At 43.9% G+C, this 24,902-nt stretch overlaps 1 protein-coding gene across 1 annotated transcript in view; it reads right to left on the bottom strand.

Moving 5' to 3' along the window:
• Window positions 1-24,590, bottom strand: part of LOC110495974 (A disintegrin and metalloproteinase with thrombospondin motifs 5) — a 31,952-nt gene extending 7,362 nt beyond the window's left edge. The window contains exons 1-6 of the mRNA XM_021571544.3: window positions 22,846-24,590; window positions 9,230-9,362; window positions 8,385-8,552; window positions 7,715-7,998; window positions 1,022-1,205; window positions 581-756 (exon numbers count right to left, since the gene is read on the bottom strand). Coding sequence (XP_021427219.3) covers window positions 581-756; window positions 1,022-1,205; window positions 7,715-7,998; window positions 8,385-8,552; window positions 9,230-9,362; window positions 22,846-23,928 — 2,028 coding nt within the window. The 5' untranslated portion in view covers window positions 23,929-24,590. The remainder of the gene's footprint in view (window positions 1-580; window positions 757-1,021; window positions 1,206-7,714; window positions 7,999-8,384; window positions 8,553-9,229; window positions 9,363-22,845) is intronic.
• Window positions 24,591-24,902: the final 312 nt, after the last annotated feature.

Raw genomic sequence — 24,902 nt, forward strand, 5'->3', positions numbered from 1 at the left:
GTGTGGCCTAGTTACCATTTTGACAGAGCTTGAAGAATAAGAAAAATTGGCAAATATTGTCCAATTCAGGTGTGCGAAGCCCTTAGAGATTTAACCAAAAAGCCTCAGCTGTAATTGCTGCCAAAGGTGTTTCTAACATGTTTTGTCTCAAGGTGGTGAATACTTATCTAATCAAGAATTATTAGTGTTTTTTTATTGTTATATTTTATACATGTTCAAATTTTTCTTCCACTTTGACATTACAGACTATTTTGTGTAGATTTTTTACCAAAAATTACAATTAAATCAATTTCAATCCCACTTTGTAACACAACAAATGTGGGAAAAGTCAAGGGGCGTGAATTCTTTCTGAAGGCACTGTATGTATATATCATTATCATTATCATGGCTATATCAATATCATCATCATCATCATCATCATCATCATCATCATCATCATCATCGTCATTATCATACTAGCAGAACGGACACTACAAGTCTTGCTAACATAGGTAGTGGACTAGTGGAAGACAGCACTCCAAAGTACTGTACCCTCACTCACACTCTTTCACTCCCTAGTGCTCTTCTCTTATTCACTCACCCTCTGCGAGAACACCACATAGTAGCCTGTGCCCTTAGCCCGGCATGTCAGCTTGCACACATCTTTGGGGAGCACTCCTGCGAACTTGGGTACCCACTCCACAAAGGTCTTCATCCCCTTAGGGTCTGTCTGGGGGCCGTTCCGCACCTCACACTGCTCCTGGCGGAAACTCTTACCTAGAGGAGGAAAGTTCCACCACACGTTAGAGTGGGAACATTAGAATTTCAGACTGTGTGTGTGTGTGTGTCTGTGTGTGTGTGTGTGTGTGTATGTGTGTGTGTTTGTGTGTGTGAAAGAGAGAGTCAAAATATTTACCATTCATTGATCTATTGTAAGCCTGTGTATTTCCCTGAGCAAATGTATACTTGTGTGTGCTTATGCGTGTCTATACCACTATGTGATCACACACGTCAGCTAGTCAATCTGCAGTGCTACACTCACTGGGCGAGGGGCACGGGGTGGCACTGCAGGACCTGTAGACGGCTCTCTTGCCGGTGCAGTAGCGCCCATTGTTTCGGGGTGGCGGGTTGTTACATAGACGCTGGGCGAACTGCACCCCTCCACCACACGTCCTCGAACATGCCCCCCACGGACCCCACGAACTCCAACTACCATGGTTAGATGCCTTGGAGAGGAGAATGAGGAGAGGAGAGCGGGAAGATGAAAGAGAAAGAGGAGATATGAGAGATGGAGGTGATAGGAAAGAGATTGAGAGAGATAGAGAGAGAGAGAGGAGAGAGATCAGAGGAGGAGAGTGAGGAGAGAAATAAGCGAGTACTGTTAAAGTTGCCTAGTGAGCACATTAAAAGTTGGCAGCCAAGCCACGTGTAAAATGTGTGTCTGTGTGTGTGTGTAATGCATTTGTCTGTGCATGTGTGATGCATGTGTTTGTGTGTGTGTGTGTGTGTGTGTGTGATCCATTTGTGTATCTGCATGCAGGTGATGGTCTGTGCAAGTTGAATACATTGAGAGGGTTGTGGGGTGATAGAAATGAAAGTAATGATGATGATAGAAATCAAAGTAATGTGCAAAGGCGACCCAGTACATCAAGGCAAAGTCAGACTGTTGCATTGTGCTATGCTAGTTCACATGCTAGCCTACAACATCTTGAGGGTATAGGGTGAAGTTGACCCTAGATGCTGATCTTGGGTCAGTTTAGCATTTTCCCAACTAATGGTTAAGGTTAGGATTGGGGGAGAGAAAGCTGATCTGAACTGTCTTGATTTTTTACGATTTGTCTCTATTCTTCTTTGTTTGTTTGTTGTGTGTTTTTAATTTTACATTTGTATTATTATTTCTTGTTCATTACTGGGCTTACTATAATTGTATATGCTATAGATGTTGATATCATTATTATATAATCTAGAATATTGATATTTGCAATTCCAGAACTGTGATGACATCACAGAGATACATCTATCCTGATTTACCTCTATGACATGAACATTTACCATATATATATATATATATTGTTTATATATTGTATATACTGTATATTGTTTGTAAGTTTAGAGACTGCCAGCTAACGGAGGCTGGCAGTCTCTAAAGTGATTGTCAAGTTTCTGTTTTTTACTTTATGTATTTTATGTACTTTGTGTATTTGACTAACAAGTTCCTCATCATGGAAAGATATGTTGTTAGTAGATCTGGGTTCAAATAGGCCTAGTATTCTAAATCTTCAAAGAAAATATATAATACTTTCAGCATTGCTTAAGCCTGTCTGAGGTGCCAGATGGGCAGGGTTCACACTTTTGGGAGTATTCCATTGGTTCCAATGCGCCAGGCAAGCTCAATCAAGCACAGATTTAAACTCAGGTTCAATTGTTAGATAGAATAACAATGATTCATTCTACAGGTTCTATTCATTCTAATTCTGAACTCTGTCTTACTACAACTATCAACCCATAGAATTAGAATGATTCATTCTATGGGTTCTATTCATTCCAATTCTATCCCACGACAACTATCAACCTATATAATTACAATAATTAATTATAATTCTATATTCTATCACACTACACTTCATTCTATTGGTTGTTGGGTTGTTAGTTGTAGTGGGTTCAGACCTGGGTTCAGGACCTTGTGCTCAATTGAGCTTTCCTCAATGGACCAATAGAATAGTCCAAAAATGGTAAACCCCACCCATCTGGCACTCCAAGCAGTATAGAGCAATGATCAAAGTATTTGAAAGATTTCATATAGGTTTTGAACCCAGGTCTGAGTGGGTCATCATGACCAGCGATCATGACTGTTGGGCTGAAATAGGCTGTAAAATTAACATGTACTCTCTTACTGACTTACGGATTATCATTCTTACAGACTATCCTTCAGCTCAAAGCCATGGAGGAGGATAAGAAAAGTTCGGAGTCCAACCAGAAGAAGGAGGAGGAGTTAAGGAGGATGGAGGAGGAGTTTAAGAGGAGGGATGAGGTAATGGAGAAGAGGGAGGAGCTGGTGGAGAGGAAGGAGGTGGTGGAGGAGAAGGAGGTAGCGGAGTAGAGGAAGAAGGTGGTGGAGGAGAGGAATGAGATGGCGGAGGAGAGGAATAAGGTGGAGGAGGATAGGAAGGAGGTGGCAGAGGTGAGAAAAGAGGTCGAGGTGGCAAGGAGGGAGGTGGAGAAGAGGGAGATGCAAGTGGAGAAGATGGAGAAGACTGCAGGGAGAGAAGAGAAGATTCTGAGAAGAGAGAGGCGGCAGATTGTTCTGAAAATCAAGTGGCTGATGGAAAAGAGGATGGCTGTCAGGGAGGAGAAGGAGAATGTTCAGAACTGGGAAGAGGATGTGAAGGTGAAGGGAGAGGAAGTGGAGAGGTTGAAGCGCAGCTGGAGAAAGAGAAAGAGTTGACAGAGGGAAAGACAAGGAAGATTGAGAAGGAGAAGGAGAGGCTGAGGAAGGAGAGAGAGGAGGTGGAAGGAAACGGAGTGAGGATGGAGAGGGAGAGGATGAAAATGAATAGACTGGGGCAGGAGTCAATGTTGAAGAGATGGAGAGAGGAGGAATCTGGAAAATCAAGCCAAACTCCTGGACATAAAGAACGGAGAGATAGAGAAGAGAGAAAAGGACATCGCAGTCAAGGAGTGGATGAAGAAGGAGTTGGAGAGGAGGAAGGAGGAGCGAGAGGCATTGGTGAATGAGAGACAGAGGCTGGTGAGTAGGATGTTCGAGAATGAAAGAGAGATGATATCCTACAGGGACAGTTGCTATGTAGCATTAAGGTCAGGAGTAGAACATTTTATTGCCCTAACCCAACACATAATCAATAAACTAACAATGGACTGTAACCCCTCATCTTTGATCCTAGGATTAACCTAACCCCCCTATGTCCTGTTTTTATTTTGTTGCAGCTCTCAATGGGTTGTTGTACCCTCCTCCTCTTCACCCTTAGGCCCCCCAGGGGGACCACCCTCCAGCAGGTGTGAAACCTCCTGCCCTCTCCTAAGCTCTCCTCACCTATCCTCCAATCCCATCCGCTCCCCTCTCCTCTTCCCATCCAAAATAAACATGCATATTTTCATTGAACATTTTGTTTGTGATTACTTTGAAATAGATCATTGGTCTAGATAGATCTACTGTATATTCTAGTTAGATGTCTAGCAAGTTGGTCTAGATATACAATATAGACCGTGTTTGGGAATCTACTCTGAATATTTAGTTTACCAAGCTACCAAATACTGCACACGGGAAGAAGTTAACCTACACTAAATCTACCCTTAAGAAAAATATAATTTACTTATCTAAAGTTACTAAATCTGAAATTGCAAGAACAGATCACTGGAGTCAGACGTTGACAGAATGTGTCATTTTGCCTATTAAACACAAAAACAATGTATCAAGTGAGAATTAGGCAGGTCTGCTGCTGAAAAAGAAAAGGAATTCTTGCCAACAACCATATATATTTTTTTTAAAGTAGTGTATGTTTCCAGTGATTAGCTAGCTACACCACTTACATGGCAAAAAAGTTATTAACTACTGAAAACACAAACAAGCTTCTGTAAAATGTGGTTAAATTTACTAGTCGCAAAAACATGTAGTTTACGACTCCACAACACTGAATATGTCTAGTTGGTCTAGAACTATATTCTAGTTAGGTGACTATAGCCTGACATATCATCAGTGTCAATAGCCACAAGTCAAAATATGAATGACCAAAGCATATACAGTAGGCTTTGTATATTCTGTTGACAGTGATTCAGATGGGATGTCTCTTTAAATAATTCAAAATGAAGTGACACTCTTACACTGTAACTCTAATAGAAGGAACATTTTTTGAATGTAATGTTTCAGCACAAAGACAACCAGAATGGTGGTTAACGATTAAAGTATAGTGAGTTCTGTGCTGCTTGTCATAAGAGTGACTGAAACTCAGGGACTCAGAAGTTGAAAAGACTCAATAGAAACAGCCTGCTAAGAGGACAGTCTGAGAGGAGGGAGACATAGTAAACACACAGGCATGCCCACATTCAAAAGAAACATTCTTTCCCTCCTTCTCCGACCTGCCAAAAATACACCCAGTCACTCCTCTGGTAATCTTGTTCCAAATCAAATTCAATGGGAATTAGATTAATTGAGAGTATGTGACAGTAAAGCCTAAATAAATTACAACGTCACGGGAACCTTCTAATTCGTTCCAACTCTCTCCTACCCTCCCTTTACCGCTACACTGAGAGTACAAAACATTTAGAACACCTTGTACATGTAAAGACTAGATTCAAGAATAGTCTGATGGGTGACAATATTAGCCTACCAGTTGTGAATGATATATTATTACTTGTGAATGATGCCCAGCTTAAGGCAAGAAACAGTGCCTGCCTTTTTTTTGCGACTTTTTAAAATCATGGTCACACACCTCATGTAGGCCGATATATTTTGACAAGGTTTGTATCAAGACATTAAAGTGGCCAAAAAACTTCTTAAAATGAAGCACATTAACTGGCATCACAGAGCGTGAATTTCAAGTTTGGGGAATAACTTTTTCACCATAAAAATGCACCTTTATAATAAAAGCAGTACATGCATAACCGCACTTGCGGTCACTATTGAGGATGCTGATTTCCAGCTAATGGAACATTCATATTCATACTGCCGTGTGCACATTGCTGAGCTTATAATGTGAAGAAATAGCCTAATAGTTTATCAACATTTTAAGCTAAACGTTCTGATCTGTTGTGTCAGGCTCATTGCTTAAAACAGTTTTTTTTAATGCTAGTGGTTGTATTAATTTGGGATCCCACAATTGTCCCAGACTATGTTTGGAATATTTATTTTCTTTCTCAGAATAGGTCAACTTTTGTACTATGGGCGATAGTATATTGACATAGCCTAGTGCTTTTGCTGTTTGTTAGGCCTAATCATCTTGTTGGCTGACGAAAAGTAAATGTGGACAGTTCTTCCAATATCTTCAATATGCGCCTCGGAATTGGATAAGGATGTGTGCAGTTGCATCCCCGATGTGTCTGTCTTCACTTGTAGCCTGTGAGAAATACTCAATCACATGACGGAGAGCAATGTGAGTGAGAGGTGCTTCGTCACACAGCCGGGAGAAGGGAATTATAATTATTATATTCAGCCCAAGGGCACAATGGCCACTGGCATGGACTTTTTTTTTGCCCAACATTTGTATCACAACTAAAGTTACATAAATAACTCTAAATTAAGCATATAGGAGTAGCAGTTTCTTTTTTAACAGCTCAACACAGATTAGGCGCAGAATATCCTTTCTACTATATTCAGTTATTTTCAATTATATTCTTCATACTATGCAATAATATAAAATACTGCCACGGAATTCTAAGCAAATCTTGTCTACTAAATGAACTAGCGTAGCCCTCAGCCATATGGCATAGCCAGATCAGGGCCGAACATAAGGACAACTCAGAGTATGCTATTCTTTTCTTCGGAAATAGACTACATTTTCTTCAAATCATGTTTCCGTAGACCTGTCTAAAATAAATAATGGATTTACTGTGATGGTGTAGCCTATATTACATGGATTTATTAGACTTAAAATGTAGATGTTCCAAAGGTCTGCATCAGTGGCTTGTAGGCTATGTGTGGAAGCTAGGAGATGCTAAATGTGTTTATGGTAATTAGGGTCAATTACCATGAGAGGGGCAGTTATTTGCTTGAGAATCACAGGTTGACAAAATTTCAGGACCGCCGCAGCCCTACACCTGGCCCCTACTAACATACCCCGTTCAAAGGCACTTAAATCTTTCGTCTTGCCCATTCACGCTCTGAATGACACATGTACACAATCCACGGCTCAACTGTCTCAAGGCTTAGAAAATCCTTCTTTAACCCGTCTCCTCTCCTTCATCTACACTGATTGAAGTCGATTTAACAAGTGACATAAATAAGGGATCAAAGCTTTCACTCGGTCAATCAATGTCATTGAAAGAGCAGGTGTCCTTAATGTTTTGTACACTCAGTGTATATTTCCTGTGGCACTTGTCCACACTTTCACCTAACTCCATCCCTGCCTCTCATTCTCTCTGTCCCTCTCTCTATGCTCCCTCTCCTTGTTTTATAGTGTCTCTCAATGCTATTGTTGGCACTCTCACCCTACTCACCCTACTCCACAGTCCACCCGCCCCCCTCTACTACCACTCTCCCTACACTCCTCCCTCTCTCCCACCTTCATTCCTCTCACCAAGTAGTATAATTTGAGATGTTGTCACCCTATTGGGCAGGAGGTAGCCTAGTGGTTATAGCGTTGGGTGAGTAATCGAAAGGTCGCTGGTTGGAATACTGAGCCGACAAGGTGAAAATCTGTTGATGTGCCCTTGAGCAAGGTACTTAACCCTAATGTGCTCCAGGGGTGCCATACTACTATGGCTGATCCTGTAAAACAACACATTTCACTGCACCTATCTGGTGTTTGTGACAATACATTTTATTTATAATTTTTGCATTGTTGCCTCCCGTTCCTTCTCTCAACACTCTTCCTCTCCTCTCCTTCCCATCCCCTCCTTTCCTCCCTCCCTCCTTCCCTCTCTAGAGAATAATACATCATAATAAAGTAGCACTCATCCCTTTCACTACCTTCCACCCTGTCTATGCTGTCAGACTATTGCGTTGTTGCTTCCCATTCCCTCTCCTCCCCTCCCGCCCTCTCGCCCTCCGCCCTGTCCTTACCGAGTAGTGTCTCTTGCGGGTCTTGTCCACGCACTTTCCCTGGAGGCAGATGCGACCCTTGCCACACGGCGTGCCCTCCACGGCGGGCAGCTTCTTGGTCAGGCACACCATCTGGCCCTGGCGTATCACTGCACACCACAGGCGGGCGCACACGTCCATGCCTGGGCAGACCGTGTACTCAGGCCCAAACGCCAGGCGGCACTGGCGCACGGCGTCATAGCTCTGGCCGGGCAGCTCCTCTGAGCCGAGCATGGGCTGGCGAGGAGAGTCCAGGAGACAGTCGGCTGTAGAGGGGGAGAGAGGTAGACATGGTGTCCAATGCCAACGGCTGTTTGTCTGTCTGGTTTGTCAAACCTATGATCATTCTACTCTGCCACTCGATAGTTGTGAAGGGACATTGGATTCAATTTGGCAAAGACAACAGCACATTAACTATGTACAGTAGGTGAGTCCATTGTTTAACCAAGTAAGTTATTCTCCTGACATTTACAATAAAAACTTGGTTAACTCCCCAACCATTAGTTCAGGGATAGTCAACTCTAGGCCTGGAGTGCCAAAATTCTTCTGGATTTCATTCTCTCCTCTCCTCTCTCCTCTTCTCATCCCCCCTCTATCCTATCCTGCCATTCTTCCCTGCTCTCCTTCACTCATCTCCCTCTTCATGTCTTACCGTTGCCATCGTCAAAGAAGTCAGTGATGGTAGCTGAGGTGCAGCGGCTCCAGGGTTTGGAGGCGTCGATGGAGGTCAGGATGGAAGACATGAGACGCTTGTCCGCGCTGGCGCCAAAACGCTCTTCGCAGAACTTGGAGTCGTCGTGGGACAGGCCCAGCAAGTGGCCTTTGGTTCACAGACAGAGAGACGGACAGGCAGGCAGAAATACAAATAATTTTGGGGGGGTGTTTGTTACACAGTGAGCATCGTGTTCTTGAGAGTGTGTATTTGTATTTACTAAGAATCCCCATACTCTTCCTGGAGTCCAAACATGATTAAGGCAACTACATCACAAAAAATAAATAAAACAGTACAACATATACAACACATTATTACACCACTACTCTACCATTACATATTTTCAATACAAAATGCATAATACCACAATACAACAATATTACAACATTACAATGTACGTGTGTTAGCGTGTGTCTGCGTATGTGTGTGTGTGCCTGTGTTTATGTCTCTTCACAGTCCACTTCATTCCATAACCTGTAGTTGTATCTGTTTTTTTTTCCATCAGATTTTACTGCTCGCTTGAGTTACTTGATGTGGAATAGAGTTCCATGTAGTCATGGGTCTATGTAGTATTGTGTTTTCATTGTGTTTTCCAGAGTCTGTTCTGGATTTGGGGACTATGAAGAGACCCCTGGTGACAGTGATAGCAATAGAGTTTGGATGTGTGTTTGCATGTGCTTACGTACTTAAACAAATGTGTGGGAATGTGAGTGTGTATGTATGTATTGGCAGGTAATTGAGTGTGTGTGTGTATGTTTGTATGCAGGTGTGTGAGCGGTGCCCACCTATCTCGTGTGCCACGGTGAAGGCGGCATGAAGTCCGTCGTCCTCTATGACGGCACAGCTCCTCTCTGGTGAGCAGATGGTGCCAACATCGGCCATGCCCAGTGTGTCACACGAGTGGTGCCCACACAGGTCCTATACAGGGGGCACAAGCAAGTGGAAAGGGTGATATTACATAAAAATACTTGCCTGCACATTGCTTTACATATGGCTTTACTTTGTCCATCACCTGAGATTGAATGTATGTGTCATGTTAAATGTTGATTTTAAGTTAGTGTAAAGTTAGGGCACACATATATACTGCAGGACTCACACACACACACCAAAACACAGACAATGCAAGGACAAGCTAGAAAGATTATAGATGAGAAATGAGAGGAGATCAGATGTCAATAGACCTTATTTGACCCATAATTGTTGATTCACTATATTTCTGCTCTTTCTTCAACCAATCAATCAATAAATATCTCTCTTTCTCTCTCTCTCATAGGGCACTGTGTATTACCCAGTGTTCCAGCTCCCACACAGATCTACACAGATGATGCCCAGAGGGCTTGAAGCTACTCTGCTGTGTAGAGGAATCAATCAGTCAATCAAACACTGTGTCCCTATGCCATCGACTGTCTCGTTCTCCGAAACACAGACACACATGCACGCACACGGACACACACACAGAGACACAAGTATATATGCACACACAGACACACATAGGCATGCACACACATAAACACACACACTCTCACAGTATACATACAGTGTGTACATTATTAACTGTAAAAGTGCACGTCTCATGTATGAATGAGATAAGGGCACACACACACACACACACACACACACACACACACACACACACACACACACACACACACACACACACACACACACACACACACACACACACACACACACACACACACACACTCCTCTCCACTCCACCCACCAACACAGGCCCCCCTCCCACACACATCCTGGGGACAGGATGAATCCCTTGATAAGTGGTGTTGACAGGCCCGTTGTGCCCTTTGTGAGAGACTCTCTGGGGTGTGTATTTACTTGTCTCAGATGGAGCACTTTAGGAACAAACCCGTCTATGTTCTGTTCTGGGCTCTCCAACACATGACCAACAGGGGGGAACGCCTCATACACATACTCTAGACACAAACTCTGTCTGTGTCCAAAATGATACCCAATTCCCTACATAGTGCACTATTTTTGACCAGGGTCTATGGGGCCATTAGAGCCATTTCGGCCGTAGCCCTAGTGTGGTACCCTATTTACCCTATATACTGAACATCTTAGGGCTCTGGTCAAAAGTAATGCACTATGTAGGGAATAGGGTGCCATTTCAGACACACTCTTGCTTTAGACAGAAACTCTTAAAAGAGAAAGTCCCCTACTTACTAAAGGAGAAATAAAAACAAAGTCAAATACAGTCCAGTCTGATTCCATTTCACTAAATGCATTGTGTTGGTCATTGTTAAGATTTTGACCCCTGATGTGTGTGCAGATGGAGAGAATAGACATGACATGTTTTCAACTCCTTGTTGTCACTATCAGATGAACTAGCCAATCGGGAGGGACATTGTAGAAACCAACATGTTCACCATAGATGTGCTGGTTTTCCTGTTTCTTACTTACTAGCTGTCCCTGTCTCTCTTTCTCTCTCACTTTCACTCTCTTTTGTTCACTTGAACTTGTTGTCCCCAACTCGCTCTGCCTCCCACTCCCCCTTACACTCTGTCCCTGTCTCTCTCATGTTCCCTCTGTGTCTTTCTCACTTTCACTCTGTCTGTCTGTCTCTCTTTTTTTCCTTCTCCTCTCCCTCCCGCTCTTCAGTGTGTTTCCAGCTTGGTATTTTCCTTTTCATCCTACGGGGCTTTCACAGACATAGAGGGTAGACGAGAGAAAGAAAGAGGGAGGGTGAGAAAGAGAGAGCAAGATAAATAAAGTTATGGAATCAGACACCTGGGGAAAGGGATGGGAGGATGGAGGAAATTAAAAGAGAGGAGGAAAGAATGGAGGGAATGGGATGTTATGGAAATATTGAGAAAAAAAACCTCAGCACCGGTGGTAAGGTATTTAGGTCAGTAGACAATCATATAAGAAGGCTGAGGGTGTGTGTGAGAAAGAAAGTTAGGGTGTGTTTGTGTTACATGAGTATGTGTGTGTGACATGCACCTGTGTGTGTGTGTGTGTGTGTGTGTGTGTGTGTGTGTGTGTGTGTGTGTGTGTGTGTGTGTGTGTGTGTGTGTGTGAGTCTCGGGTCAACTGGGGAACACACACTAGCTTCGTTCGAAAAAAAAAGTTCCACTCTGAGTAAAGGGAGAGTGTCAATCACAGACACACACACACACACTGTCAGTTGGTGGCGTTAGCGCGCTTGCACACACACACAAGCACCGCTAATACTGTATCATGGAGAGAGTCCAGAGAGACTAACCACAACAACTTGTCACTCAAAAATCAGTGTCAACAATGTAATCGTCAACTAACCGTGAAATGAATGGCCTGCCAATCATCGGTGAGAGTGACATTAGCCTATTAAATGGCAATTGTACTAGGCTAGAGCCCGCCCTTCAAAGTTTTTCCTGGTCAGGCCCTGACAAAACTCCTGGCCCAGTGACCTATGACACACATCTAAGCGGCTACTTTCATCCAATAACATGACAGTATCCTTCATATTCAACCATATCAGCCAATCAGAGAGACTGTGATTGTCATTCCAGAGGTAGGACATAAAAAGGCAAAATCCTAGAGCAGCAGTTCTACTCTGAGATGCTTTGTGAATATCATCCCTGACCTTAACTGCTAGTTGATCATTTAACTTCATGGCATTGTTTTGTCTACTAAACAAATCAGATAGCAAAAGACAGACCCCCTTCCAAAACATCCATATGTCCATACTCTATCATTCCAACTCCAGTGCACATGCACACACTCTATCATATGTGCCGTGGAGAATTGAATATGTACGCAAGTGTATTATTTGACTTGAAAAGAGTGTGTCCTGTGTGCTCTCCTGTCTCTTCTCCTCCTTGCTCATGTTTGTTTTGAGTGTGTATGTGTGAGTGTGTGTCGGCTTACAGTGTTTCTGCTTACAGTGTGTGTGTGCTTTTATATTGTGTGTGTGTACTGTGTATACAGTGTGTGTCTGCTGTGTGTGTGTGTGTGTGTGTGTGTGTGTGTGTGTGTGTGAACATGCGCACATGTGTTTAAGGTGTGTGAGTTTCCCGGTCCTCTCCTCCTAATAGGTAGGCCTATATCTCCTCTGTTTGTTATAAGACTGGGGTATTTCACAGGTCCTATATTTCATGCCTATATAAACTCTGCCATTCAACTTTCGACCTATCACTCGGTCCACGTGATTGGTCAGGAACATCTTGTTATATGCTATAGCTGCCTGGTAAGAGTGTGTGATAGGCTACTCTGCATCACAGATTATGAATGAACTTTTCAGACCCGGCACCAGCATAAGATTGTGTGTTTTGTGTATACATTGACAATAACCTGTCTGGGAACGGGGTTCCGCTAGCGGTGAAATTGCAGGGCGCCAAATTCAAACAACAGAAATCTCATAAATCTAATTTCTCAAACATACAAGTATTAGGCACCATTTTAAAGAAAACATTCTTGTTAATCCAGCCATAGTGTCTGATTTCAAAAAGGCTTTACAGCGAAAGCTCCACAAATGATTATGTTAGGTCACCACCAAGTCACAGAAAATCACAGCCATTTTTCCTGCCAAAGAGAGTTGTCACAAAAAGCAGAAATATAGATAAAATGAATCACTAACCTTTGATGATCTTCATTAGATGACACTCATAGGACTTCATGTTACACAATACATGTGTTTTGTTCGATAAAATTAATATTGATATCCAAAAATCTAACTTTACATTGGCGTGTTATGTTCAGTAGTTCCAAAACATGCGGTGATTTTGCAGAGAGCCACATCAATTCACAGAAATACTCATCATAAACATTAATAATAGATACAACTATTATACATGGAACTTTAGATAAACTTCTCCTTAATGCAACCGCTGTGTCAGATTTCAATTTTTTTTAACGGAAAAAGCATACCATGCAATAATCTGAGTACGGCGCTCAGAGCCCATAGCGCTATCCGCCATGTTGTGTAGTCAACATTAGTCAGAAATAGTATTATAAATATTCACTTACCTTTGATGATCTTCATCAGAATGCACTCCCAGGAATCCCAGTTCTACAGTAAATGTTTGATTTGTTCGATAAAGTTCATAATTTATGTCCAAACACCTTCTTCTGTTACCGCGTTTAGTAAACAAATCAAAACTCACGAGACGGACGGAAATTCCCAAAAGTTATATTACTGGTCGTAGAAACATATCAAATGATGTATAGAATCAATCTTTAGGATGTTTTTATAAATATCTTCAATATTGTCCCAACCGGAGAATTCCTTTGTCTGTAGAAAAGCAATGGAACTAGAGGTAACTTTCTCATGACCGAGCGTCTCGAGCCCATGGCTCTCTGCCAGACCTCTGACTCATTCCCCTCTCATTCAGCACCCCTTCACAGTAGAAGCCTGAAACAATGTTCTAAAGACCGTTGACATCTAGTGAGGGCCTTAGGAAGTGCAACATGACCAATATCCCACTGTATCTTCAATAGGGGCTGAGTTGAAAAACTACAAACCTCAGATTTCCCACTTCCTGGTTTGTTTTTTTAAAAGGTTTTTGCCTGCCATATGAGTTCTGTAATGCTCACAGACATCATTCAAACAGTTTTAGAAACTTGAGAGTGTTTTCTATCCAATACTACTAATAATATGCATATATTAGCGTCTGGGACAGAGCAGGAGGCAGTTAACTCTGGGCACGCTTTTCATCCAAAAGTGAAAATGCTGCCCCCTAGCCCAAACAGGAAAACCTAAGTGTTATTGCTTTGAGCAAAGCCACTGGGCTGTGCACCACTGGTGTGGCATGTCTGTCTGTCTGGTGAAACTAACAGGGACATCTGCAGGGTACTGTTCTTTAACATAGAAACAACAGTAATTGAACTTCTCAATAATGAATAAGAGGGCAGATCTGATCCTAGATCAGTAGTCCTACTTTGGGACGTTTTGCGAATACGTGCCCTTAACCTTCAACAGATACGTAACCTTCAACAAAAAGGAGATGTAGCCTAACATTTCTATGCTTTCTTTGCTCTCTGCATACACACTCTCGTTCTCAGAGTCCTCCCTCTGTCCCTCTCTCTCTCCCTGTCTCTTTCTCAAAGTCCACACACACTCTCGCTCCTTCTCTCTTTCTCTGTGTCCTCTCTCTATCACTCTAGCCCCCTCGATCTTTCTCTCTCTACCTCTCTCTCTGGCAACAAGGAAACCTTAAACACGTATGTCCTAGTGCACGAGGGAACAATCAAAGAGGCTACAATAAACATCTCAATTGACAAACAGTACAGAGAGAAGGTGATATGGACCTAGTTATGAATCACTGTTCATGACTCTGAATGATCGGCTATGAAAAGCCAACTGACAATTACTCCTAACGTTCTGACCTGTTGCACCCTCTACAACCACTGTGATTATTATTATCTGACCCTGTTGGTCATTTATGAACGTTTGAACATCTTGGCAATGTTCTGTTATGGCCATGTTAGGCCATGTTCTTCCAGCACAGCCAGAAGAGGACTGGCCACCCCTCAGAGCCTGGTTCCTCTCTAGGTTTCTTCCTAGGTTCTGGCCTTTCTAGGGAGTTTTTCCTAGCCACCGTGCTTCTACATCTGCATTGCTTGCTGTTTGGGGTTTTAGGCTGGGTTTCTGTACAGCACTTTGTGACCCCGATGTAAAAAGGGTGTCATAAATACATTTGATTGATTGAGGATGTCATGTTTAGGGGGAATATTTCCATGCTGCATATTCATGTAATTATGTTTTCTTGGTTATTTCAAGTTGATTATTTCTGGGCTCTTTGTTTCTCTCTATGTCAGGGTTCCTAACTGGCGGCCCGCCGAGAACAATTTTATTCCCCCCCCCCCCCAAGTTTTCTGAGCGAACAACTAGTGTTTTTTTTGTATTACTTTTGACATTGTTGGACATAGACCGTAAAAACACCAACAAATCAACTCCAAGTGATTGTAATTTTGGAAATATGTTTCAAAGTATTCTCACACATAATGATCATATTCAAATGTAAGCAATGTTTGAAAGGATGATGTTTTAGTCAAATATTATATCCGTATGGCCTTCTTGTTAAGTTAAGAAGTTAAATTGCGGTCTACAAATGATTTATAATTATGTCCCGGCTCCCTGACCATCCACTCAAGAAAAAAAATAGGCCTGCGGCAGAATCTAGTCGATGATCCCTGCTCTATGTTCTGTCAGTAGAGAGCTCTTCTCCTCACAGTAAGGCTTTGTTTAATGTCCCGGTCCCCAGCGAGAGCAGTCATGCGTCCGGTCACACTGTGATGTAACCCCCAATAATCACACACAGGCACGCACATACACACGCGCATGCCGACACGCACAATCCCACAAATGCACACACATACAAATTACAAATGCATACACACACAGAGTCCCCTCAATGTGTCTCTTGTTCGGTCCTGGTGCAGCATGCACAGAGCCCGGTGATACAGGCACAGGGTCAGCTCACTCGGGACACGGGGGTGTTGGAACAGGAGTAATTGGACCCATGCACCCATAACCTCAAGTTCCAATAAAATCCCCCCCTCTACATCTCCAAAGAATGGATAGGTCTTGTCTCTGACTGTGAGAATGTAATATAATGATGGATTTGACTTCTATTGAATGAGCGTGACTCACCCAAGCTACGACACTTACTTCTTTGATGACAAGCTACAGCAATGAGGGACAACTGAATGGAAGGGTTGTATTTTAAAGATACAGTGATCTAACACTACAGCCAATCATGGAATCAGAGTTCAAATCCTATTGGCTGAGGGGATTCACTGACCTTTGACCTTTTGATATGTCATGGTCCACTCCAAACACCTTTCAGGTGTTATAATGTTTTTATGCTATGGAGTTGTTACTGTTGTTATGAACTGTCACTTGCCCCTGGGTAGTGCCTGCGCGAGGTATCTCCGTGCCCGTTGTTCCAACCACTGTACCATCCATGCCACCTTACCCCCTGCCGGTGACACAGAGGGAAAGCACTGCCAAGTGGGTGGAAAGTCCATGCCCATGTAGGTGGTGGTAATAGTTGGCACACCGTGCTCCGCCAACTTGCCAAGCTGCCAACAGCATCCACCTGGGCGCCGGTGACAAAAAAAGTTACCTCGGTATTCCCGAGGTATTATTCATTTGTAATAATGACAATTACAACAATACTGAATGAACAATGAACACTTTTATTTTAACTTAATATAATACATAAATAAAATCAATTTAGTCTCAAATAAAAAATGAAACATGTTCAATTTGGTTGAAATAATGCAAAAACTCGGTGTTGGAGAAGAAATTAAAACTGCAAGATGTGCCATGTATAAAAGCTAACGTTTAAGTTCCTTGCTCAGAACACGAGAACATATGAAAGCTGGTGGTTCCTTTTAACATGAGTCTTCAATATTCCCAGTTAATACGTTTTAGGTTGTAGTTATTATAGGAATTATGACCAGTCGACTATTTCTCTCTATACCATTTGTATTTCATATACCTTTGACTATTGGATGTTCTTACAGGCACTTTAGTATTGCCAGCCTAATCTCGAGAGTTGATAGGCTTGAAGTCATCAACAGCGCTGTGCTTCAAGCATTGCTAAGAGCTGCTGGCAAACGCAGGAAAGTGCTGTTTGGATGAATGCTTACGAGGCTGCTGCTGCCAACCACCGCTCAGTCAGACTGCTCTTTCAAATACCAAATCATAGACTTAATTATAATAAACACAAAGAAATACGAGCCTTTGGTCATTAATATGGTCAAATCCGGAAACTATCATTTCGAAAACAAAAAGTTTATTCATTCAGTGAAATACAGAACAGTTCCGTATTTTATCGAACGGGTGGCAACACTAAGTCTAAATATTGCTGTTACATTGCACAACTTCAATGTTATGTCATAACTATGTAAACTTCTGGCAAATTAATTACGGTCTTTGTTAGGAAGAAATCTTCACACAGTTCGCAACGAGCCAGGTGGCCCAAACTGCTGCATATACGCTGACTCTGCTTGCACTGAACGCAAGAGAATTTCCCTAGTTAATGTTGCCTGCTAACATGCATTTCTTTTAACTAAAAATGCAGGTTTAAAAAAAATATACTTCAGTGTATTGATTTTAAGAAAGGCATTGATGTTTATGAATAGGACCATTTGTGCAACAATTGTGCTTTTTTTCGCGAGTATGCTTTTGTTAAATCATCACCTAGTGTAGTAGGCTGTGATTCGATGATAAACTAACGGGCACAGCTTTGATTATATGCAAAGCAGGACAAGCCAGTTAACGTAGTAATATAATCAACCGTGTGTAGTTAACTAGTGATTATGTGAAGATTGATTGTTTTTTATAAGTTTAATGCTAGATAGCAACTTAGCTTGGCTCCTTGCAGCCACAAGGTCCTTTTGATGCTGCTCTTGCGTAACAGGTGGTCAGTCTGTAATCGGCCATAATCAACGTCCAAAAAGGCAGATTACCGATTGTTATGAAAACTTGAAATCGGCCATAATTAATCGACCATGCCGAACTTACTTTTTTACTTATTTTGTGCATAATGTTGCTGCTACCATCTCTTATGACCGGAAAGAACTTCTGGACATCAGAACAGCGATTACTCACCACGAACTGGCAGAAGCTTTTTTTTCCTTTTACGAGTCCGACGAGCCTGACGTGAACGACATACTGCTTTCCCGGGAACAGGCCCAAATCCCTGAAATTTGCGTGAAGAGACAACAGAGAAAAAGAGGACGTAGGTTGTACTGCCTTCTGAGAATTTGTAGGCAATCGAATAAACCCCCCCTGCCTTCCGTTCTACTAGCTAACGTGCAGTCATTGGAAAATAAAATCGACGACCTACGAGGAAGATTAAACTACCAAAAGGACAATAGAAACTGTAATATCTTATGCTTCACGGAGTCGTGGCTGAATGATGGTATTATCAACATACAGCTGGCTGGTTATACACTGTATCGGCAGGATACAACAGCAGCGTCTGGTAAGACAAGGGGTGGCGGACTATGCATATATGTAAACAACAGCTGGTGCATGATATCTAAGGAATTCTCTAGGTTTTGCTCGCCTGAGGTAGAGTATCTCATGATCTCAAGCTGTAGACCACACTAATCTACCTTGAGAATTTTCATCTGTATTTTCATACCACCACAGACCGATGTTGGCACTAAGACCGCACTCAATGAGCTGTAGTCTGCCATAAGCAAAAAGGAAAACGCTCATCCAGAGGCGGCACTCCTAGTGGCCGGGGACCTAATGCAGGGAAACTTAAATCTGTTTTACCAAATTTCTATCAGCATGATAAATGTGCAAGCAGTGGGGAAAAAAATTCAAGACCACCTTTACTCCACACACAAGCGATGCGTACAAAGCTCTCCCTCACCCTCGCTCTCCATTTAGCAAATCTGACCATAATTTTACAAGCAAAAATTAAATCAGGAAGCCCCATTGACTCGGTCAAATTAAAAAGTGGTCAGATGAAGCAGATGCTAAGCTACAGGACTGTTTTGCTATCACAGACATGAATATGTTCTGGGATTGTTCCTAAGGCATTGAGCAGTACACCACATCAGTCATTGGCTTCATCAATAAGTGCACCGATGACGTCGTAACCACAGTGACTGTATGTATATATCCCAACCAGAAACAATGGATAACAGGCAACATCCGCACTGAGCTAAAGGCTAGAGCTGCCACTTTCAAGGAGCAGGACTCCAACCAGGAGGCTAATAAGAAATCCCGCTATGCCCTCCAACGAACCATCAAACAGGCAAAGTATCAATACAGGTCTAAGATCGAATCGTACTACACCGGCTCTAATGCTTGTTGGATGTGGCAGGGCTTGTAAACCATTACAGACTACAAAGGGAAGCACAGCCGAGAGCTGCCCAGTGACACTAGCCTACCAGACTAGCTAAACTACTTCTATGCTCTCTTCGAGGCAAATAACAGTGAAACATGCATGAGAGTGCCAGCTGTTTGGACGACTGTGTGGTCACGCTCTACGCAGCCAATGTGAGTAACAGGTCAACATTCAAAAGGCCACAGGGCCAGACGGATTACCAGGACTTGTACTGCGAGCATGAGCTGACCAACTGGAAAGTGTCTGTAATACCAACATGTTTTAAGCAGACCACCATAGTTCCTGTTCCAAAGTAAACAAAGGTAACCTGCCTAAATGACTACCGACCCGTAGCACTCATGTCCCACCCTAAACCCACCCTAATTTTCATACCGCCCTAACAGATACACAGATGATGCAATCTCTATTGCACTCCACACTGCCCTTTCCCACCTGGACAAAAGGAACACCTATGTGAGAATGCTATTAATTGACTAGAGCTCAGAGTTCAACACCATTGTGCCCTCAAAGCTCATCAATAAGCTAAGGACCCTGGGACTAAACACCTCCCTCTGCAACTGGATCCTGGACTTCATGACAGGCCACACCCAGGTGGTAAGGGTAGGTAACAACACATCTGCCACACTGATCCTCAACACAGGGGCTCCTCAGGGGTGCGTGGTCAGTCCCCTCCTGTACTCTCTGTTCACTCATGACTGCACGGCCAGGCTTGACTCCAACACCATCATTAAGTTTGCCGATGACACAACAGTGGTAGGCCTGATCACCAACAACGATGAGACAGCCTATAGGGAGAAAGTCAGAGATCTGGCCGTGTGGTGCCAGGACAACCATCACTCCCTCAACGTGATATAGACAAAGTTGACAAAACCTATTCCCCCTCAGATGAGTGGAAATATTTGGCATGGGTCTTCAGATCCTCAAAAGGTTCTACAGCTGCACCATCGAGAGCATCCTGACGGGTTGCATCACCACCTGGTGTGGCAACTGCTCGGCCTCCGACCACAAGGCACTACAGAGGGTTGTGCATACGGCCCAGTACATAACTGGGGCCAAACTTCCTGTTATCCAGGTCCTCTATACCAGGCGGTGTCAGAGTAAGGTCCTAAAAATTGTCAAAGAATCCAACCACCCTAGTCATCGACTGTTCTCTCTGCTACCGCATGGCAAGCGGGACCGGAGCGCCAAGTCTAGGTCCAAGAGGCTTCTAAATAGCTTCTACCCCCAGGCCATAAGACTCCTGAATATCTAATAAAATTGCTACTCAGACTTTTTGCATTGACCCCCTCTTCTTTTATGCTACTCTCTGTTATTATCTATGCATAGTCACTTTAATAACTCTACCTACATGTCCATATTACAACAGTTACCTCGTCTAACCGGTGCCCCCGCACATTGACTCTGTACCGGTACCCCCTGTACATAAACTCAGCAAAAAAAAGAAACTTCCCTTTTTCAGGACCCTGTCTTTCAAAGATAATTCGTAAAAATCCAAGTAACTTCACAGATCTTCATTGTAAAGGGTTTAAACACTGTTTCCCATGCTTGTTCAATGAAACATAAACAATTAATGAACATGCACCTGCGGAACGGTTGTTAAGACACTAACAGCTTTCAGACACTAACAGCTTTTTAAGGCAATAAGGTCACAGTTATGAAAACTTAGGACACTAAAGAGGCCTTTCTACTGACTCTGAAAAACACCAAAAGAAAGATGCCCAGGGTCCCTGCTCACCTACGTGAACGTGCCTTAGGCATGCTGCAAGGAGGCATGAGGACTGCAGCTGTGGCCAGGGCAATAAATTGCAATGTCTGTACTGTGAGACAACTAAGACAGACTGTCCGCAATAGACTGAGAGGCTGGAGGGAAGGCTTGTAGGCCTGTTGTAAGGAAGGTCCTCACCAGACATCACCAGCAACAACGTCGCCTATGGGCACAAATCCACCATCGCTGGACCAGACAGGACTGGAAAAAACTGCTCTTCACTGACGAGTCGCGGTTTTGTCTCACCAGGGGTGATGGTCGGATTTGCGTTTATTGTCTAAGGAATGGGCATTACACTGAGGCCTGTACTCTGGAGTGGGATCGATTTGGAGGTGGAGGGTCTGTCATGGTTTTGGGTGGTGTGTCACAGTATCACAGGACTGATCTTGTTGTCATTGCAGGCAATCTCAACGCTGTGCGTTACAGGGACGACATCCCCCTCTCTCATGTGGTACCCTTCCTGCAGGCTCATCCTGACATGACCCCCGAGCATGACAATGCCACCAGCCATACTGCTTGTTCTGTGTGTGATTTTCTCCAAGACAGGAATGTCAGTGTTCTGCCATGGCCAGCTAAGAGCCTGGATCTCAATTCCATTGAGCACGTCAGGGACCTGTTGGATCGGAGGGTGAGGGCTAGGGCCATTTTGGAGGGTGAGGGCTAGGCCCCCCCCCCCCAGAAATATCTGGGAACTTGCAGGTGTCTTGGTGGAAGAGTGGAGTAACATCTCACAGCAAGAACTGGCAAATCTTGTGCAGTCCACGAGGAGGAGATGCACTGCAGTACTTAATGCAGCTGGTGGCCACACTGTTCATTTTGATTTTGACCCCCCTTTGTTCAGGGACACATTATTCCATTTCTGTTAGTCACATGTCTGTGGAACTTGTTCAGTTTATGTCTCAGTTGTTGAGTCTTGTTATGTTCATACAAATATTTACACATGTTAAGTTTGCTGAAAATAAACACAGTTGACAGTGAGAGGATGTTTCTTTTTTTTGCTGAGTTTAGTCTCGCTATTGTTATTTACTGCTGCTCTTTAAAACTACTTATTTGGTTTATTATTCATATTTTGTAAACTGCATTGTTGATTAGGGGCTTGTAAGTAAGCATTTAACTGTAAGGTCTACCTACACCTTTGACTGATAAAATGTGATTTGATTTGATATATGTGTTTGAGCTTTTGACAGTCCCAGCTCTGCTCAGAGAAAAACAATGTTGGAGGGGGAAAAAAAGAAAACTGGAAGGAAAAAAAAACATAGGGCTGAAGGTTGGCTGCAGTTTCTGGTTGAGAGAAATATTCTGAACACTAACCTTCAGCTGATTTCAAGTTCATCCCTTCAACCCTGGAAGAATGTGCGTGCGCAGCAGCGGGTGCGAGAGATCACATGGGCTCGAGACATTGGTTGTCAGGGAACTGGGAGAGTCTGAGACAGAGGAGACTGCCCATAAAAACACAAGCGGAGGAAACGCTCTTTTTTAGGGTGGTTATAAGACACGCGCGAGAGCCCACACAGAGGAGGGAGGGTGTGCAAGATAGACAGAGAGAAATAGAGAGAGAGACGCACACTCACTCAATTTGGAAACACTAAACCGATGCAGATTTCTGCTTGATAACAACAATGTAATAAACATATTATGAGCCAAATGACTCTTGAATAACAGGTAAGAGGACATAAACGGTCTGTCACGCAAGCAGTACCATACCGTAACACCTCATTTTAAAATGCTCTAGTCCAGTGAGTGGGAAGGGATGGAGCTGGCGCGCAGTGGTATGTGTTTTGTCTGGGGGGGTCGAACTCTGTGGTTTTGTTTGTTTGTTTACCTGCCTGGTGAAGAGGATGGCGGCGTCGTGGTGGTGCTGGTTGTCGTCGTCCAGTGGGTTCTGCTGGTTCTGCCACTTGCAGAAGCTCTTGAGCGTGGCGGCTGCGTTCTTGGACACCTCCAACCCCTCCTTCTCCGTGACCATGGTCACCTTCACAACGGACAGGCGGATGGGGTTCTCGATGCTGGCATGGCCGTACAACTTGGAAGCGATGGAAGCCAGCGTGAGCAGGTAGTGGTGTAGGTCCTTGCCGTACTTCTTGGACATGGACTCGTCAGCGACCAGCAGAAGCTCCACGTGCCTGGCGCGCGAAACTGACCTCTTGCGCCGACTTCCCAGTGAGGGCGGAGAGACAGGTTTGGAGAACTGCTTCCACCATCTTCTGCCGTGCGCTCTGCTTCGCTCCTCGCCCCTGTCCAGGGTGACACCGTGCGTGTTGCGTTTCCCGTTCCCTCTGCCCTTACGCCGGTGTTTCCTCGATGCATCCATGCGCCCGCGCCCTTCCTTGGTCCCACAGCTCTCGCTCACAGGCATGGCTTCGAATCTGAAGCTCTCCTGTGTGAAGTAGTGGAGCGCGCTCTCCGCATCCTTGTCATCCAGCAAACGCACGTCGCTATCGTGTCCCTTGGCTCGGATGAGGGGTGTGATTGTGTAGCGTGCGTGTTTCAAAGCGAAAAAGCCCTCTAGACCCCCACCACAGAGGCTGAAAACCGCCAGGGACTTGGGGTTGGAGTCCACGGTTCCCCGGTACACACACTCCCGGTGCAGAGGCGAGGCGCTTTCTCCCGCTCCCATCAGGGCCATCACATATTTCGGACTGAAGTGATGTGACAAAATTGACTCATCCCTCTCCATATCTAACTGAAACCTTCTCCCGTCCATGTAGAGTAGGTAACCAACCTTCCCACCTCCATGGTAAATCCGATCGACTGTCCGCACAACACCCTCTTTTGCAGGTGGAGCGAAAGCCCTGAAAGTGGTGAGACCGGCGGCGAGCACCGCATCGCAGCCCGTATGCAACTCCACGATGCACAGCAAAAGAATCCTAAACACCAACATGACTCCAGCAAAAGCACAAAACATCTTTACCCCAAAACAAGCAGTGCACGGCTAAACATTTATATTCCAACTAAAACAGCAATGGAAACGAAGAACAAACAATTTTCAGAACAGGTCCCGTTTGAATGCGCATGGTCTCGATATCCAGAATTCCCATGAAAAGTGTAAAAACACAGAAAAATGATGGCATCGGAGGGAATGGAATAAAAGACGCCGCGGAGATGTAAGAAAAGAGCAGCGGAGAACAGGGCTTGATGACCGAGCTGAACTTGGAGAACAAAACACAAAAGTTCCCTCTTAATAGAGGAGAGAAAAAAAGTCCTGCCCCTTTGCACTCACTCGCCACTCTACCCCCCCCCCCCCCCCTTCTCTCTCTCTGCTGCGTTCTCGTGTCTGCCGAAATCAAAGCAAAGTCAAGCGCTGGAGGCTTCCGAGTTTGCAGTCCCACTCAACTCCCTTTTTTTGGTCCTATCCCCGGCGCCGAGACGCAAACACAAGAGTAAAGGAACACTATAACAAAGCATTTTTCAATAATGTCATCCATTCTTCAGCATTCCCACTAGTGGGGACAACAAGAGCGCGACAGTCTATCTGTGTGCGTTTTTAAGCGCACGAGCGTGTGTGTAGGCTAGATATGAGCGCGCGCAAGGGCTCAATTCGGGGTGTCATCCCTCAAAATCTTCTTCCTTTGTGAGTTATAAAAAAATACACTCGTGTTTTGGAAGGCGATATAAAAAAAAAAACGTGCCGTCATTTACAGTAACAGGGCGTGCTAATGTCATTTACAGTCACTATGTACTGCTATGGAAAGCCAGCGCTATAATACAACGCTCCAGCTACCCCAGACGCCCGCGGAGTTAGCCTGCTCACTGTACAGAATAACGGCTATTGTGTGATGCGAGCAGGGGCATTCACTCTGGTGATGTGTGGGTCTATTGGAGATCATTTCATCATCACTACTACCAGCCACATAATGTCAACAATAACAACAACACTCA

Source organism: Oncorhynchus mykiss, chromosome 18 (assembly GCF_057628025.1).
Source record: "Oncorhynchus mykiss isolate SJ-2025 chromosome 18, ASM5762802v1, whole genome shotgun sequence".
NCBI classification, from domain to species: domain Eukaryota; kingdom Metazoa; phylum Chordata; class Actinopteri; order Salmoniformes; family Salmonidae; genus Oncorhynchus; species Oncorhynchus mykiss.